Below are 17061 nucleotides of genomic sequence, written 5' to 3'. Positions count from 1 at the left end.
AACTCGAAATGAATTTTCAATCCAACTACCTCAGCTTATCACCTCACACCAACAAGAGACACCTTTGCACGAAATTGGAGTCATTTGCATCTATTCTTCGTGTTTTTCGTCATTTTGCATTTCTTCAGCTCCTTTTTTGTCATCTTTGAATGTTGAGAATGTCTTTTTAAACACTTTGACTTTTCATAACATCTCTACAAAAATAAAACCAGAGAAACTTGCGCAAAAACAAGACCGTGAAAGTATCACTTCGATGAGCTGCTGCTTATTTTCATCAGTTTGCGATGCATATGATGGAGGGATTGTTCATTCCCTCAACAACCCCTTGACTTCCTTATCTGTTTCAAACACCTCTTTCGTTGGGTGTTGTCGGACAAGAAATGTTGAATGTGAAGGAACTGCAGATAATAAGAAACAACCAGGGAGGCAGAACATAACGGATAATGGAGCAAATTCATTCATTTGGTGTGAATGGGATGGATCAAATACGACTGGAGAAATTGATGACTATTCAGATGGGAATTCAAATGGTGGGGCTATTTACATGCGTGGTCTGCCTTTAGGAACACTTTCAGTGAAATATTGTTCATTCAATGATTGTTTTGCACATTTTGCTGGAGGAGGAATTATGTGCGAAAATGTCAAATCTTTTGTGATCGAAAACGCTTCATTCAATTCATGCACTTCGCAAAAAGATGCTGGAGGAGGAATGTATGCTTTCACGATTTCAACATGTGTTCGGATCAGTGGATGTGAATTCCAGATATGCAAGGCAAATTTAAATGGAGGTGGCCTTTTCATTATGTCTTTCAACACATCCGTATCAGAATGCTTTGAAGAAGAAAATGGAAATGGGGGAAGTGCATATGTGCTTGATTGCTCATTCACTTCATGTTCAGTTGTAAATTCATTTGGTGGAGGCATGCTTTGTTTCGAAGTTCCTTATCAATTCAAGATGAGTAGCATTCAATTCATTTCATGCAATGCAAAATCGTATGGAGGGGGATTGAGATTTGATCCAAATCAACAGACTCCTCCAATTGATTTCATTTATTTTGATTTTATCTTTTTTCATGATTGCAGATGCATTGATGATCCTCCATACGGTCATGACGTGTATTTCAGAGATATTTACAAACACTATTTATCTTCAAATAACCCATTTCATAAAAGTTACACAACAAACATAAACGAAAATAGGATATTATACAATGGAAATGGCAATCAGCACATCGAAAAAAGGAGCTGGCTGATAGATGGGATGATTGAAAGGTTTGTTGGCATAACTGGAAGCAACTGGAATAAGTGGTGTGGAACGAATGAGGCAAATCCATGCAAAACAGTCGGATTTGTGGTTGAAAACTGTTTGCTAGGCATTTCCTCTACAATTATTGTGACTTGTGGGAATCATGAAAGCGAGTCAACAACAATCAATGTTAGGGAGAAGAATATAAGGATTGAAGGAAAGGGGAAGAATGAATGTGCGATTGGAACAGGAGCACTTTCTTCTTCTTCATCGGAAGCTGGTGCGCTGTTGAGTGTGACGACAGGGTATCTTAGCTTATTGCATATGAAGGTTGATTGCAACTCAATTGCAGAAACTTCGCCGAATGTTGTCGTTGTATCTGATGGAGGTGGATCAATTTCGTTGGAAGATGTTGTGATCACCACGAGTGTTTCTTCAGGAAACTATGTGATGTCTTCGTCAGTGTTTGTGGTGGCGCTGTCGCAGCTGTCGATGGTTGGTGTGGAGATCATAAATATGAATGTGTCAGAACCATTGTTCTCTGAGCCGGATCAATCTTCTTCTTCTTCTTCTTCATTATCGTCATTGTCATCATCGTCTTCATCTGCACTGTATCTGACAGCCACAGCATCAGGAGACAGCGTGCTGGCGAATGTGAAAGTGATGAATGTGAAGTTGACTGAAGGAGATGGGGTGGTTGTGGCAAAGAGCGTGAAGGCTGGAGAGACATTTGTGGTATGGAATACAACAATGGAAGGATGTGAGTGTGCAAATGGGAATGGAGGGGGGATAAAGGTTGAGTTGGAGGGAATATCGAGTGAGATGATTATTGGGGCATCAGCATCGTACAGCGGAGGATCAACAAAATTCAACAAAACAAAGTGCAGCGGATATGGAGGAGGGGTGATGCTGTGGCTTGCAGATAACTCATTTGATTTTACGATATCATCAGTGAGTTTTGTTGATTGCAGTGCTTCATTGGGAGGGAAAGATGTGTTTGTGAATGGGAGCAGGTTGGTGAGTGGGACAATAACAATCACAAAGCTGAATTTTGAATATAATGTTTCTATTTATGATGAGCTGATGGGGTATGACCGGAATGAGGCAGGGATGGAAGTGTTCCCATTAAATATATTTTTGGCAGAATTTTCTGGAGCAGCACATGCAGGGAAGAAAAAAAACGGATTGGGCGGATATGATTCGTGGTTTTGTGGGTTTGATTATTATCCATGCGCAACAATAACATATGCTGCGTTTACTCGATATGCCTCAACAAAGAAGGAGATTTCATTGGATCCTGAATTTGAACTGGCAGAAGTGGTTGTTATTAATGGAGAGGAATGGAAGATATCATGCATTGAGAAAGGAACGAAAGTTTATGTGAAAGCTCCAAGCATCATTCCATCTATGTGCGTAATCTATGTCCAGAGTATATGCAAGCTGGAAAATATCAGTTTTTATATTCCATCAATGCTGTCTAGCGTTTCGTCTTTGATCGAGTTATCTGACACATTTCTCACGATTACAGATTGTTCGGTAACTCATTCATCAGAGAGCACATCGAGTGTGGACTTTGGATATAGCATTGTGAATGCGCAAAGTGGAAGTTTGAAAATGGAGAAATTTCTGATTGAAGAAGGGATGACATTCAATGAACATTCAGCGATTGAATTTTGTGAAGGAATGACAAATGTGATTTGTTCAGGATGCAATATTAGTGGAGATGTGAAGAATGATGGAGATGGAGGATGGATGAAAGGAACAGTTGGAGGGACTGGAACGTTGACAGTTGATGGATGCAATGTGAATGGGTGCAGTTGTGCTGGTGGAAAGGGAGGAGGAATATATGTTGAATTGAAGGGAAATGGGAAAGTGGTTGTGAATGGAACGAGTGTGATTGATGGTTGCAAGGCAGAGAATATTGGAGGGAGAGGAGGGAGAGGAGGAGGGATGTTTGTGTTGATGGAGAGTGGAGGGTGTGGATTGACAATTGGGCAGAATGTGAAGTTTTCGAAAGTGAAAGAGAATATGGCAGAATATGGGAAGGATGTGTTTGTTGATTGTGGGAGTGGTGCGTTTTTGGAGTCAAAAGTAAATACCAGCTCGTTTGCATTTTTTGATGTAAGTGTTATTCCATTAGATGTGTTGAAACTGAGTGGGAGTGAGAATGGGGATGAAAGTGAAGTGATTCCACTGTTCGTGTATTTGTGCACAATGGGGACAAAAGTGATTGTTGATGGGAGTGGAGGAAATGGGATGGATCACAAACATTGTGGATTTGAAGGGTTTGGCTGTTTGACAGTTGATTATTGTGCGAATTCAAGAATGAGTGAAAGTTCAAAAGAAATAGAGATTGTCTCATCTTCTTCTATCAATGATGAAATTGAATTTTCTTTGTTTGACGCGATAATTTCAGGCAGAATATCATCATCAGACGAAGGGGAGATGATGAGGGTGAATGTGAGCGATGGAGGATCAGACACACAAGACTGGCTTGTTGGATGTACGGGTTCACTGACAATGAGCAGACTTTCATTTGTTGTGAAAGGTCCATTGAATTCAAGGAGAAGTGCATTCATCCATTCAACATCAACACTCAGTATGACGAACTGTTCAGTCTCATTTGAGAGTGGGGCATTGACTGATGGAAAGATAGGATATAGCATCATTGACATGGCAGGAGGGAATCTGGTTGTTGATGGATTTGTGATGGAAGGGCCAGTGAGAATGAATGGGAAGTCTCCAATAGCGATCACAAATGGAGTGAGATTGGAGATTATGAACAGCAGAGTGAGTGGAGTGGAGGTGAATGTGGCAGGTGGAAGTGGAGGAGGGGGATGTTTGAATGTTGGGATGGGCGTTAATGGGAATGTGAAAATTGAAGAAAGCAATTTGTCCTCTACATGCTCAGGTGGAAATGGAATGAAAGGAGGAGGAATAATGATATCAATTGGAAGTGGAGGAAGTTTTGAAATGAAAAATGTGAATTTGTCTGAATGTGAAGTTCCATCAGAGGATAGAGAGGATGGAGGAAAGGGAATGGGAGGAGGGATATTTGCTGAACTTCCCAATCAAATGGGATCATTTGTGATGGAAGGGATGGCATTTGAGGGATGCAACGCATGGAAAGGGAAGAATGTGTTTGCGTCAGGATGGGATCTGAGAGAGATTGTGAGCGAGGAGCACTTGAAATGGGAGATGAGTTCAGAGGAGTTGGGGTCGTTGGATGAGCTGTGTGGATGGGAGAGGAAGACAACAGGAGAAAATGGATATGTGATTCCACTGGTTGTGTATTTGTGGAGGAACTGGAGTGGGGATGGGTTTGTTTCTCGAGAGAAAGGAGGAGACTTCAGTGGATGTGGATATTCCGAAGCACCATGCTCATCAATTGACCATCTGAAGGCTCTTCGATACGAACTACTAGGAGAAGGGGAAACTCACATAAAGATAACTGGATCTGGCTTGCTCAAACATTCGATCACGTTTGCATCAGTCTTGCCAAGCGAAATAACAGTATCAATTGAAGGAGAAGAGAAAGATACAATTTTGAAAGTGAGTGAAAGTCAAAATGGAGGTCCAGACGAAGGTGATGGAGGTAGAATTGAAGGGGCGTTTATCGAATCTTATGTGAGATTATCAATTATTAATGTTTCATTCTTTCTTCCCAAAGAATTGGGAGTTCATTCATCGCTTGTGGAATCATCTGAATCGAGTGGATGGTTGTCTATTGCGGATTGTTCAATGGTTTGTGAGGATTTAACAAAAGAGGTGAAATATTGTATTATTGAAGTTAACAAGGGAGGCGTGATGATTGATGTGTTCAGGATAAGAGAATGTGTTTTGTTAAAAGGATTTTTTGTATTCACGGTAGATGTTGAAGAGATAACAATGACCAATGTGTCGATCTCAAACACAACTGTGTCTGGGAGAAGTCTGATTTCGTTGAGTGAGGAATTGCAGGGAAGCAAGGAGATGAAGAAAGAAATGAGGAATGCAAAACAAACAATAAGACTAAATAGTTCATCATTCACAAATATTGGATGCGAAGATAACAGAGCAGGTGTTGTGGATGTGGATTTGTTCTTGGCTGACATGAAGTTTACAGTGGAAGGATGCGTGATGACGAAGTGCATGAGTGAGAGGAGCGAGGAAGGCGGAGGGATGAAAGTGTGTCTGAAGAGTGGAGAATCAGAGTTAAAGGTTGATGAATGTTCTTTTGGGATGTGTGTGTGCTCTGTGGCTAGCGGGAGAGGAGGAGGGTTGATGATTGATGGAGTTGATCCAAATGTGGAAAATATCGAAACGAAAATACCAGCTCTTGGGTTGAAGATGGAAAGAGTACGATTCTTGATGAATGATGCCTATGAGGGGAAGGATGCGTTTATCACCTGCTATTCCATAGAAGATCAAATTAATGAAAAGCTATTTGTGCTGGACTTTGGTCAAGATGCATTGAAGTCAAAGAACTCAATCTGTGGAAGGGATGAGATTGAAAGGATTAACGTTGATTTGATTCCTCTGATTACATTCTATCGTTCAGCACAGGTGTTTGTCTCTTCAAGTGGAAGCGATGGGAGACAATGTGGAGCACAGAATAGTTCGTGCAAGAGCATTAATTGCGCAATACAACATATTGAAAAAAATCTGATAAATGTGTTGTGGATTGATGAAGAAGGAGTTGTTGAAGATGAATGCTTAATCGGAGATTTAAACGTAAAATCGTTAGAGAGATTGTCTGGGATTGTTCGATTTGAGAGAAGGATAGAAACGGGAATGGAATTGAGCGTGATGATGTTTATGAATGAGTGCTCCGTTGAGAGGTGCTGGTTTGCGTTTGGGAAGATGCTTGAAGGAGAACAAGAATGGATTATGAAAGAGAAGAACGGAGTACTGGCTATTTCGGAATGTTTGTTCAGTGCATTGTTGCAGGAAATGATGATTAAGTGCACAGTTGTGAGCGTAGAGAGTGGAGAGCTGAAAATAAGTGACACAACATTCAAGGATATTCATTTAACGACGAAGTTAATTTCATTTTGTGAAGAATCGAAAGTGGTGATGATTGGAGTTAGGATGTTGGAAATTGTGTGTGAAGGAAAGGTAATTGAAATTGGAGGAAAATCAAATGTTGAGATGAAAGATCTGATGGGGGAAAATATTACAGTAGTGGGCGAAGGGAGTGTGATTGTTATGGAAGATGCTGACAGGCAGACAAGTGCGCTGAACTGCTCGTTTGGAAAATGTGTGAATTCGGTGGACAAGGGAAGCATGATGCAGATAAGAAAGTGCAAAGATGTGAAGGTCGAGGCATGTATGTTTGATGGAGAAAAAGAAGAGGAGACAATGAATGAAGGATTTGAAAGAAAGGAAGAATTATGCAAATGGAGCGGCTCGTTGATTGACTTTGAAAACAGCAATGTGGAGATGAAAGAAACAACAATTAAGAAGAGCAAGGCAGGTGGGTTGTGGGTGAGTGGAGGAAGCGTGAAGATTGAAAACAGCAAGTTTGAGAACAACAATCCATCGATTGAAGGATATCCATCAGTGCGAAGGAATGCGATTTGTGAAGGGAATGGTGAATTGGATGTTGTGAGTGTGAAAGGAGGTGATGGAATGTTGCCAAACACATCGTTGTGGATATTGGACGAAGGATGCCAATTGGGAGGGATAGCTTCAGAAAGAGGATCATCATTTTTCATTCCAGTTCTGGAAGAAGTGAAAAACACGACCCAGCAAAACGGAGATACGGAGTTAATCATTCACGGGAAGTTGCTTCTGCCATGCAATCTATCAGTGAAGATGAGTGTGAAGAACGGAGATGAAGAAGAAATTGAAAAGCACATGATTGATGAAAAAGGGCGTGTATCAGAGAATGAAATAAGAACATTTATTTCATCTATAAATATGGAAAAAATACGAGACATGAGCGAAGTGTCAGTTTGCATTCTGTTTGGAAATTCTGATTTGCCTTCATCAACTGACCCATTCATTCTCAAAAATAAAAGTGAGCACAAATCAAATGGAGATGACAAATTAGTTGAAGGAGGAAAAGGATCAAACTCTTTTTGGGTTATTATTGCGATTGCATGTTCAGTAGTAATTGTTTTACTGGTAATAATTGTTGCATTGGTAGTTCGATGGAGAAAGCAAAAGAGAAGGACAGAAGAACTGGAAGTTATTGTGAATGACACAGTGAGAAAGGATCCAAAGGTGTTTGAGATGATGATGATAGAACCATCACCTGAGGCGCAGTGGAGGAGGGCTGAGAGGGAGGCTGAGAAGAAGAATGAAGAGAGAATCAAGAAGAGGGTGTATGAGAATAGCTTGGGACACTCGGAGTCATCAGAGCATCTTCTGTCTGAGAATGGTTCCACTGAATACATCCTGGGGAGAGATTCAGACAAGATTCCTCAATGGATGCTGGAGAATGCTGATGAGAAGGAAGATGAGGAAGCAAGAAAGCGAACTCCTTCACCATCCATTTCATCCACTTCAACAACCGATTCAGATTCGACATTTGTTCGGGGAGAAGATCTGTGTCCGACAACCTCGTCGATGTCGAATCTGGTGGATGCAATGGCATGTTCGTCTCCTCATGAAAAATTGATTGTGGATTTGAGGAATTCGCTGTTCATGTTGCTTCATGGAAGGAATGAGAAGAAAGAGATGGCAATAGGGAATCTTCAGGAAAGAGAGCTAACAGGTGCCCAGATTCTATTCTGGGTAGCAAATGGCGCACTCCATTCACTTGATGAAATGGAAGACCAGCTTCAATCGTTAAGCAATCTATATCCTCACGTTGTGCTTTTTGGGGAAGGAATGGTGATCTGCATTGCACTTCACTCTGACTACACTTCTTCATCTGTTGATTCAGATTCTTCATCCAGTTTATCAACCTCCACTATTGTCACCTCCTCTTCTGATTGTTCGCATATGGATGATTATGAAAAACGTGCATCTCCTCCTTTATCAGCGTTTGAGGATGAGAATGAATTCAAAAAAGAATGTTTGAGATGGAAGGCACCTGAGCTTCAGATTAGCAAAAAAATGGAAGCAACAAAGCAGTCCGTTGCATTCTCGATTGGGATGATGTTATGGGAGTGCCTGACACTTTGTATCCCGCTTGATGAATATGATGCTGAAACAGCGGGACAGAAGATTGCAAATGGAGAAAGACCGAGTTTATCATGGATAAGTGAATCAAGTTTATCTGGTGTTGTAAAGAAGTGTTTAGAGCAGGATGAGAGTTTGAGGCCGACGATTGTCGGGATAAAGAGGGAACTTATGGAACCATTTGGTGGAGGAGCAGTTATGTTCACAATGTCAGATGCTGTTTATGTTTGCTGCAAGCAGAATGGGAATGAAAGCAAACCAGACAGAAGGGGATTCATTGAGGAAGACACAGAAACATAATTAAATTTACCACTGATGCTCATTGAAAAATAAAAACAGCCATTATGAAAAATGTTTGTTTGAAAATGCTAGTGAATCTCTTTGAAAATATGTGTTGTTATAAAATGACTCAGTGTTGGGAAGCAATTCTTATTTTTAAATCATTTCATTCATGTCGCCTATTCATATTTTTTAAAGATTTTTTCATATTGTTTTTATTACAATTATTTATATATGTAGTTAATATATGTTTGTATATTAGAACATAAGTTTTTTATTCGATTGAAGCTCACCCAACTAATCGGTGCAATTTCCCAGTCATTTTTGCTTTTTGAGCTTTTTTTTTCTTTTTTTTTTTAACAATTTTCTTTAACTGATATGTTTGCGGTCGCATGAGATTTTTGAGAAAATATTTTATTAAAAATAGGTATAAAGGCTTATTATTTGGGATGAAAATTCATGAACCTTTTCAGACCCCCTTTTTTTTTTTTAGCATTTTGAACTTATTGTTTAACTTACAAAAAAATTTCCTATCAATTTTCCATTTGAGTTGGAAATGAAAGAAATGTATTTCATCACCTCTCCGAAGAAAGACAATCGGACATTTTCATGGGAATCTCAAAGAATGATAACGTTTTGTTTAGTCCAATCTGATACTCCACAAGTCTTTTCTTGAAATTTTATTTAAAAAAAATAGATAAATCATTGTTTTCTTTCCTCAAATAATACTCCAAAAAAAAAAAAGAGAGAAATCACATAATACAATCTTTCGTTCATTGAATGCTTGGATCAGAAAAACAAAATTGGATTGGTTATCTTAAATAAACAATAAACTGTTACATACAAAATATTCAATGCGCACCAAATATACATATCTATAAACATTTGCTGAAAATGAACTTAAATAATAATATGCACACCAAATACAATCAACAAAACAAATAAATGATTTGAATTTATAACATGATGGTGCCGAGATGAGTTACATAAATAAGACATACGTTGATAAAGCCTTACATTGAAAAAAAGACTTTCCTTTCAATAGACTACATAAAGGATGAGGCAACAAGGACGAAAAAAATAAAATAAAATAAAATAAAATATGTGGGATGAGATTAAGTGTTGTAAAAACAGCTGATCAATGAAATAAAAATAATTGTGCGAACAATAAAACAACTTATTCATAAAAATACAAGTAAAAAAATGTTTTATGGAAAAAAAGACGCAGGGTGATGGTATTAATTTTTTACTTAAGAAGATTTAAAATCAACTTATTGATTGCGTTTTATTGGAACGTATACGATCAACCGTCTCCTCAAATATTCGCAATTCTTTCATTGTAACCTTGTCGCTCTCGAAGAATTCCTGAACAGAAGGTGGAACCGCAAACTCGTCCAGATTCGGGATTTGAGATAAATGCTCAGGTTTACCACGCTGGACAAGAAACATCCCCAGCTCCTGATCCTGTGTCTTGATGTGGCTCACCACCCACGTTGTGCAGAACATCACCACATCAGACAGCGGAAGCCGTGTTCTGAGAAGTTTATCGGAGAAGTCAAGAAGTTTTCGCACAAGCCCCACATGCGCTGCTTTGTGGGCTGATGTTAATTTCCACGGATACCGGTATGTCTCCATCAACAGCTCCTCGTCTGAAAAATGGGTTCCTGTGTATGAAACGAGTAAATCCAGCTGCTTCTGTAGCTTCTCTACCGGCTCATTCTTCTCCACAATGCTGATAAGACCAGCAAGTGCCTCCACAAGCGCCCGATGTGCAACGTCAATCCGGCTGACAGATGTGTCCAGTTCGTCTGACCATTCGATGGTGTCTATGTGCTTCGACTTTGCCAGTCGCTCAATCGATTCTGTGGTGATTGTTATCTCCTGCAGCTCTCCAGGCAGTGGAACAAAAAAGACAAGGGAGAAGAGCAGAGATAAAACAATGGCCACAATGAAAAGAGCCAGTAGGGTATTCGAATAGAGCTTGCTGAATTCTGATGTCATCAACTGAAAATGCTCTCCAATTTGTGTCAGTCCGTCTGTCAGATCGTTTGCAATGACTTGTCTAATTAGCACAGCCGACTGCAAATTGAAGTCCAAATCTTCATCTTTCTTTCGCGTCAAGTCATTCACTGCAGTCGTCACTCGCTCAATCAGCTCAGAAATTCCGTGGAATGGAAGAGATACTCCACCCAAATCGTCCGAGGTTCTGTTCTCGCACAGTGTTTTATTTATTAGTAGACATTTTGTTGCTTCATTTGAAAGGCGGTCGAGCTCCTTGTTGCTGCCCTGAGTGCGCGAGGCCTTCACTGAATCCAATACGCAATCTCCAGTCAGCCCACCTTCTTCAGAGCCGAGGAGATAGCGTCGAGTAAGCGAAGCCAGAAACTGCGCCAGTTTGGAAGACGTGTCACGCAATTGGTCAACAGTGGTAAAGTAGTTTGTAGATGAAAAGATATGAGACGTAAGCAAAGGAGACGTGAATACAACAGAGCTGTTGGATGTCGGGTACGTCTGCTTCGCAGATAGCATCGTGGAAAAAGTGCTGAGCTGCGCTATGATAATGTCGCGATACTCTCCCAACATCAGCTGGGAAGAGTACTCCGCGCAGATGCTCAGTGCAACAAACGACACGACGTAGAAAGCACTCGTGGAGAGGATGATGATCGACACCCCGAAAATTATGCGAATCCATATTGAAGCAGGAATCACCCCCATAAGCGTGTGCAGTTTCTTGTCCACATCAATAGCTCGCTGCTTGATCATCTGCTGCTTCTCTTCTTCTTGCGCAGCAGCTATTTCCTCCTCTTTCCTCCTCTTCTGCTTCTCTCGCCTTTCTTGCTCCTTCTCTTTTCTCCTTCGCTTGTGTCTCGCTCTCCTTTCACTGTCTTCAGAATCAGATGTGCTTTGATCGCTGCTGCTTCCACTGCTGCTTTGACTTCCTCCACCTTCGCTTTCTGAATCACTCTCGCTGGAGTCCGAATTGGAGTCTTTTCTGCTAGTGTGGTGGTTTCGTCCCTTAACTTTTTTCTTTCTTTTCTCTTCTGCTCCATTGAACTTAGCTTCGGTGTTCTCTGCAACTATTGTATTCTCAGCAGTCTGATGATCTATTTGCTCTTTCTTTTGCTGTGGTGTGTTCATCATCTGGAACATCAGCGGGGTGATGCTTTCATCTGGCTGCGAAACAGGATCTGCCACATGCAGTGGGTTGGATGCATTGTCCACTGCATTAATAGCTGGCGATACAGATGGGATAACAGAAGAGGAAACACTTTTTGATGATTTCTTCTTTCTTATTCCTCGCCTATCGAAGGCTTTGCTGGATATCTCGTCTCCTTCTATCTCAGCAATAGAAGTTTCATCAACAGACGAGTTGCTAGTTCTGGTGCTGTATGTCTTAGTCTCCGATTTCCCTTCCAGCTTCTCCAATATCTTCGATGCAGTGTCTGATGGTATGTTGCACAGCTGCCTCAACACGTTTTTCCTTTTTTGCGTGAGTGCATTGATTGCCACAACAAGCGGAATTGTGGTCGTCATTGTCAGCACAATCACTGACAGCGCCATGAATATCGATAAAATGATGGTTCCTGTGCTCTGTAGCTCCACCACGCGCGTGTAAGTGAGGCCCATCACCTCCTTCAGCTGCTCCCCAACCATCATTGGGATGTCCACAACCAGCGAAGCAGACAGAGTGTGGAACATCTCCTGCGATTCGTGTGATGTCATGTCCAAATCAACAAGCTCCAGAACCACATCGCTGATCCAACTCAGCAGCGATAGCACATTCATCTTTGTGGAATAAAAAGCAGTGAGTGTTTCTGTCACTTCGTCGTGCTCAACTACAATCCACGCAGACATCTTGTTCTTCCACACCCAGCTGTCCTCCATCTGATGGTACAACTGCGTCTGGCTGGCTGCTGTGTCCTTCATAAGCTTCGCAGCCTTCACAGTATTCTCCTTCACAATTTCAAACATGGGCAAATTCTGCGTGATGTCGAACATTTCAACCATTGCCACGTTGTTCGTTGCCAGCTCTACAAGATGGTTGAAATTTCTGTTCATTGAAATCGCTAACCGTTCACACACAACTGAATCAAGTGCTCTGTTAAACCGCACTGTCGTCTGCAAATAAGCTCCAATAAACAGACCAGCAACCACAACTATCCCAAATAGCAACATTGGCATCATCACTTTCATTGAATTGTTGTTGTTCTTCTTCAAAATGTTTTCTGTTAAATTCCCTGGGCGCTTCAATCCGTACATCCTCCGAGTTTTGTCGCCCCTTTTCGCCGCCTTGTTGCGCTGGAGGCGGCTCTCTTTGGCTTTCCCTCTCATCTGGAAGTAATTATTCCCTCCACCCCCGCTGCTTCCTGCTCCGTTGCCACCTCCTTCCTTTGCAAGTGCATCGTCCCACACTTCCTCTGCTGATTTGCCCATTTCACCATACACATTACCACCCATCTGCTTCTGCATCCCCTTTGCGCCATGCCCAATTCCTTGTTGTTCTGTCCCTGTGCTCATCTCTTCATATTCCGTTGTCATGGACTCATCCGTGTCCACGTAGTCTTCCATCAGCGTCTCCTCCTCAATCACATCTGCCTCGTGCAGCAGGTGGTTGGCAGTCTCGTCGTCTGCATACACATCGCGCAGCAGCAGCGCCAGCTTGCGCATCACATTCGGGTTGCTCGGGTTCTGCTCCAGCGTCTGCATGTACACGTCGTCTGCCAGCTTCTCGAAGTGCACTGCCTTCACCGCGTGGCGCATTACGCTGTTCACATCCACCACGCGGCGCGACAGAAACGACCACATCCGGAACACATGCGCCTTTGCCAGATCGTAATGCTTCTGCGCCTGCGCCAGCTGCATCCGGCTGTTTGAGATCGACGACAGCTGCATCGTGCTGTCTGTTGTGCTCTGGCTCCCTTCTCCAAGCTGCCCGTACCCTCCAATCATCCCAGCAGGCATCCCACCGCCGCTACCAGCATAGCCTCTCCCGCCTATCTGCGACTCCAGCTCCTTTGTGAGCGTCCAAATAACCCAGCGGCTGGTCCACCCGGGATACAATTCACAGGCCTTCTGCAGCTGGATAGCCATCTTCTGAGGCGACGGTAGAAAGTTGTGGAGGAATAAGGCATATGATATATACAGCTCAGCGGATGTGGCGAAGCGCTCTTTTTTCAGCGCCCGGATAAAGAAAGTGTTGACAAAGGAGACAACCACGCCTTCTTTGTTGAATGCCGGATTGGACAGAAATTCGAGCGAGTGCCAAATCTGCCCCGGTGACTTGACTTTCCGGAGCAGCGCATCGACAATCTCGTTTTGGTTGGCCAGGAACGTCGAGTATGAGGCAAGCGATGAGACGGACGAAGAAGATGCCAAATTCGACTGCGAGGTAAAGTGGTGCGGTGCCGAGCTGTTTTGATAGGCGGTGATGAGCGAGGGTGTTGATGAAGACGAAAACATAGACGAAGACGGAAGAGGCGAAGTTGATTGGGAAGGAATCATCGACATCCCGAACTGGGGCTGGTAGGAAGGCAGCGATGCAGTGGAGGAAGTCAACTGGCTGGAGAACCTGTGCTCGACTGTGACTTCATCAAAAGTGACTGAAAACCCAGTGACAACTTTCTTCAGAGCCTTTTTCCTTCGCTCGTAGTCTTGTTCAGCTGCACTTCTGTCCAGTTCTCTGTCAGACAGGAGAAACCGGTCAGCAGACGAGTTCATCACCTCCTCCACGATGGGATCAATCAGCTGCATCGACATGTGCCGCTTCTTCACAACAGCCACGGCACATCCGCCGACGACGATTCCAGTCACCAGCCAGCACAGATAGAACAACGCTATGCCCAGGGCAGGAGACTTCGCAGCGAGAGAATCAAACACAGGCATCAGGAGCGAGATGACTCCACAGGAGCTGGACACAGAGTACGCAAGACCAAATATCATGTTGCCTCCAAGGGACGTGTGAGGCAGGTAATAGATGTGAAGTGTTGCTAGCATCCCAAACAATATGATTTGCGTGATGCTTGAAACCATAGGAAGCCATTCCTGGAACAAAGTACATATAAACGTTGCTAATACATTAGTAACTTGTAAAACTGAAAAAAAAATTCCTTTTCTCGACGAATTGATCGATGGAGTTTTCATTTGTGGGTCAAAAACAAAAAATCTATAGGTAGTGGTAAATGTAACTAAAATAAATATCATAATTATTCCAATAATTGACAGAGGTAAAGCTGCTCCATCAACACAGTAAGTCATATTTTCTGTACGTGTTGACGTCAGCAAGCAACTAAGAGGTTTTGTAAGAAGAGTGACAAACGGGCAAGTAAGAGGGTGGGTAATCACAATTCCAAGATTATCAGAGCACGAATGTAGAATGTGGCTTATTCGAGCTTCTCTTCGAATAAGAAAACAAATGATTCCCCCAAGAATAAGCGTTAACAAAGTTCCAACGCTTGCAATTACGAAAAATACGATAAATGAAATAAAACTTGGGGAATAAAATGAAGGATCGAAATAAAGACTGAAAACAACTTGTAAAAGGCAATGAAAAAGAAATAACTTCAAACCCAATACGACGATAAACTTCATAGAAGTGTAAATGTGGAACATCACTTCGACGCATTGAAAGAAAAAGCCACTGAAAAGACATTAGAGCACCGCAAACAGTAATAAATGATGTGGTTACAGGTTTTGAATGCTAATGAAAATTTTCAATCTTAAAATAAGGTGCAATAGTAAGGCATACCACTTTATATCCATAAAAAAAAGAAAATAAACTGAAATATTTCGAAAATATCAAAATTATAAATCACAACAAAAGAATAGGAAACAATTGATCGAATGATCCGAATCTCGCATATGGTACAGTTGTTCTATCATCATTTCCGAAACTGGCAACTGATTTAGTTTCCGCTGATGTCATAACCAAATCAACTTGTCAACGGTCTTTGGATGATTGTCAATTCAGATTATTTAGGGAATTTGATCAATTTTCAAAGATATAAATTGTGAAGTTGATATAAAATGTTTAAATTTTTTTCATATTAAGAAACCTTTAACGTGTTAATAAATTGTGATTTTTTCATAATGTTATCAATCAATCATAAAAAAAAAAAAAAAATAGAAATCTCACAAAAACAAATAAATTTATCAAATAGAATTTATTTGTAATCGTTGAGCTAATTCAAATCATATAATTATCAACATTTTGATATACTGACCAAATCACCAGCTTGGGAAAACTTTTCAGCCTTATTACTCAGCAACCAACTTTTATTATTTCGAAAAAACACAATCTTGATTCTGTTTTACAAGCTTAACTTCAATTATTTCATTTTGCTCCAATTTTCTTTCTTTCCTTTTTTCTTTTTGACATTATTGTAATATTTGGCTATTTCTTGCAAAGATTCTCGATCAATTTCCATAGCTAAATAATCATAAAAATATTCTTTGTTTTAAACTTCATTCCGAAACAAATGAAATCTCAAAAATTCAAAATATGTTTACGTTCAAACGTATTAGCTATTAGTTGATTTCTATTTGTTGTTATGTTTCAAGGGATTTATTTATTCAAGATCTAATTATTTCTTAATGTAATTATCTAAAAGCACATCAATAAAAACATTTACAACAAAACTACAATTGCACTGCTTTTATTTACTTGGAACTTGGATGATTTCACAGCCAATGCTTTTTTTTTAAGCAATCGTTTGTTTCAATAATTATTATTTATCTTGCATTTGTTGACGATGATTATTGAACAATTTACACTGCTTTCTTCTGCGAAAAGTTAGCCATAAATTTCATGTTTCGAATATTTTTAACTGATGAACAATACATTTATTCTGTTGACTTTTTATATTACTATTTAAATGAAAGCGGAAACGCATGGAAGTAGTCGTTCAAAAGAAGAATCTTTAACATTAGAATATTTTCCATTATCCTAAACAATATTCAATTTATATATTATAACTCTTATAGAAAAAGTAATGAAGATTTACACCATAAGGAACAAAATGTTGGAATTATTGACTTTTGAAACACTTTAATAACCTATTGCCTTTTGTAGATACAATGAACCTCTTTATTTGTCTTTATTATAAGAAGCAACAAAATTTACCTGTCCATTTCCTTTGTCGTTCTTATTATCTTTGATCTTTCATCGATCAGTCATTTCATCATTTTTTGCTCTTTCAAATGAAACAAAAACGTAAATCCCATGATGCAACGTTATTTGAACGCAAAAAAGATCGAAGTCTTACAAAGAGAAAATGCTTTATTTAAAATTGAATGAAGCATGCAGAGCGGATTTTGTTTGAAAGCTTTGAGAAGAAGCAGAGACGAATACTTTATATGTAAATTAGTAGTCAAACATGAACTTGCAATATGCCACAAGCCTTCCACCTTATTGAAACGTGCTGTTAAAT

General features: G+C 40.6%; 2 protein-coding genes across 2 annotated transcripts; one reads left to right on the top strand and one right to left on the bottom strand.

Moving 5' to 3' along the window:
* Positions 1-955: 955 nt before the first annotated feature.
* On the top strand, positions 956-9245 carry MONOS_2050 (uncharacterized protein; the record flags this gene model as incomplete). Its single annotated transcript, XM_067871947.1, has 2 exons — positions 956-993; positions 1084-9245. The coding sequence occupies 2 exons, from the start codon at positions 956-958 to the stop codon at positions 8654-8656; spliced, it is 7611 nt and encodes a 2536-aa protein (XP_067722944.1). The 3' UTR covers positions 8657-9245.
* Positions 9246-9385: 140 nt separating this feature from the next.
* On the bottom strand, positions 9386-15755 carry MONOS_2049 (uncharacterized protein). The gene has a single exon (XM_067871945.1). It carries the CDS (start codon positions 15242-15244, stop codon positions 9902-9904), a length of 5343 nt encoding a protein of 1780 aa, XP_067722943.1. The 5' UTR covers positions 15245-15755; the 3' UTR covers positions 9386-9901.
* Positions 15756-17061: the final 1306 nt, after the last annotated feature.

Source organism: Monocercomonoides exilis (genome assembly GCF_001643675.1).
Source record: "Monocercomonoides exilis strain PA203 chromosome Unknown scaffold39-1025343, whole genome shotgun sequence".
Taxonomy (NCBI): domain Eukaryota; phylum Preaxostyla; order Oxymonadida; family Polymastigidae; genus Monocercomonoides; species Monocercomonoides exilis.
Note: the sequence above shows the minus strand (reverse complement) of the source record. Positions and strands in the feature narration are given on the sequence as shown.

Excerpts from the sequence above, each read along its gene's own strand:
- MONOS_2049 (XM_067871945.1), bottom strand. The coding sequence starts at position 15,244 with ATGTTCCACATTTACACTTCTATGAAGTTTATCGTCGTATTGGGTTTG.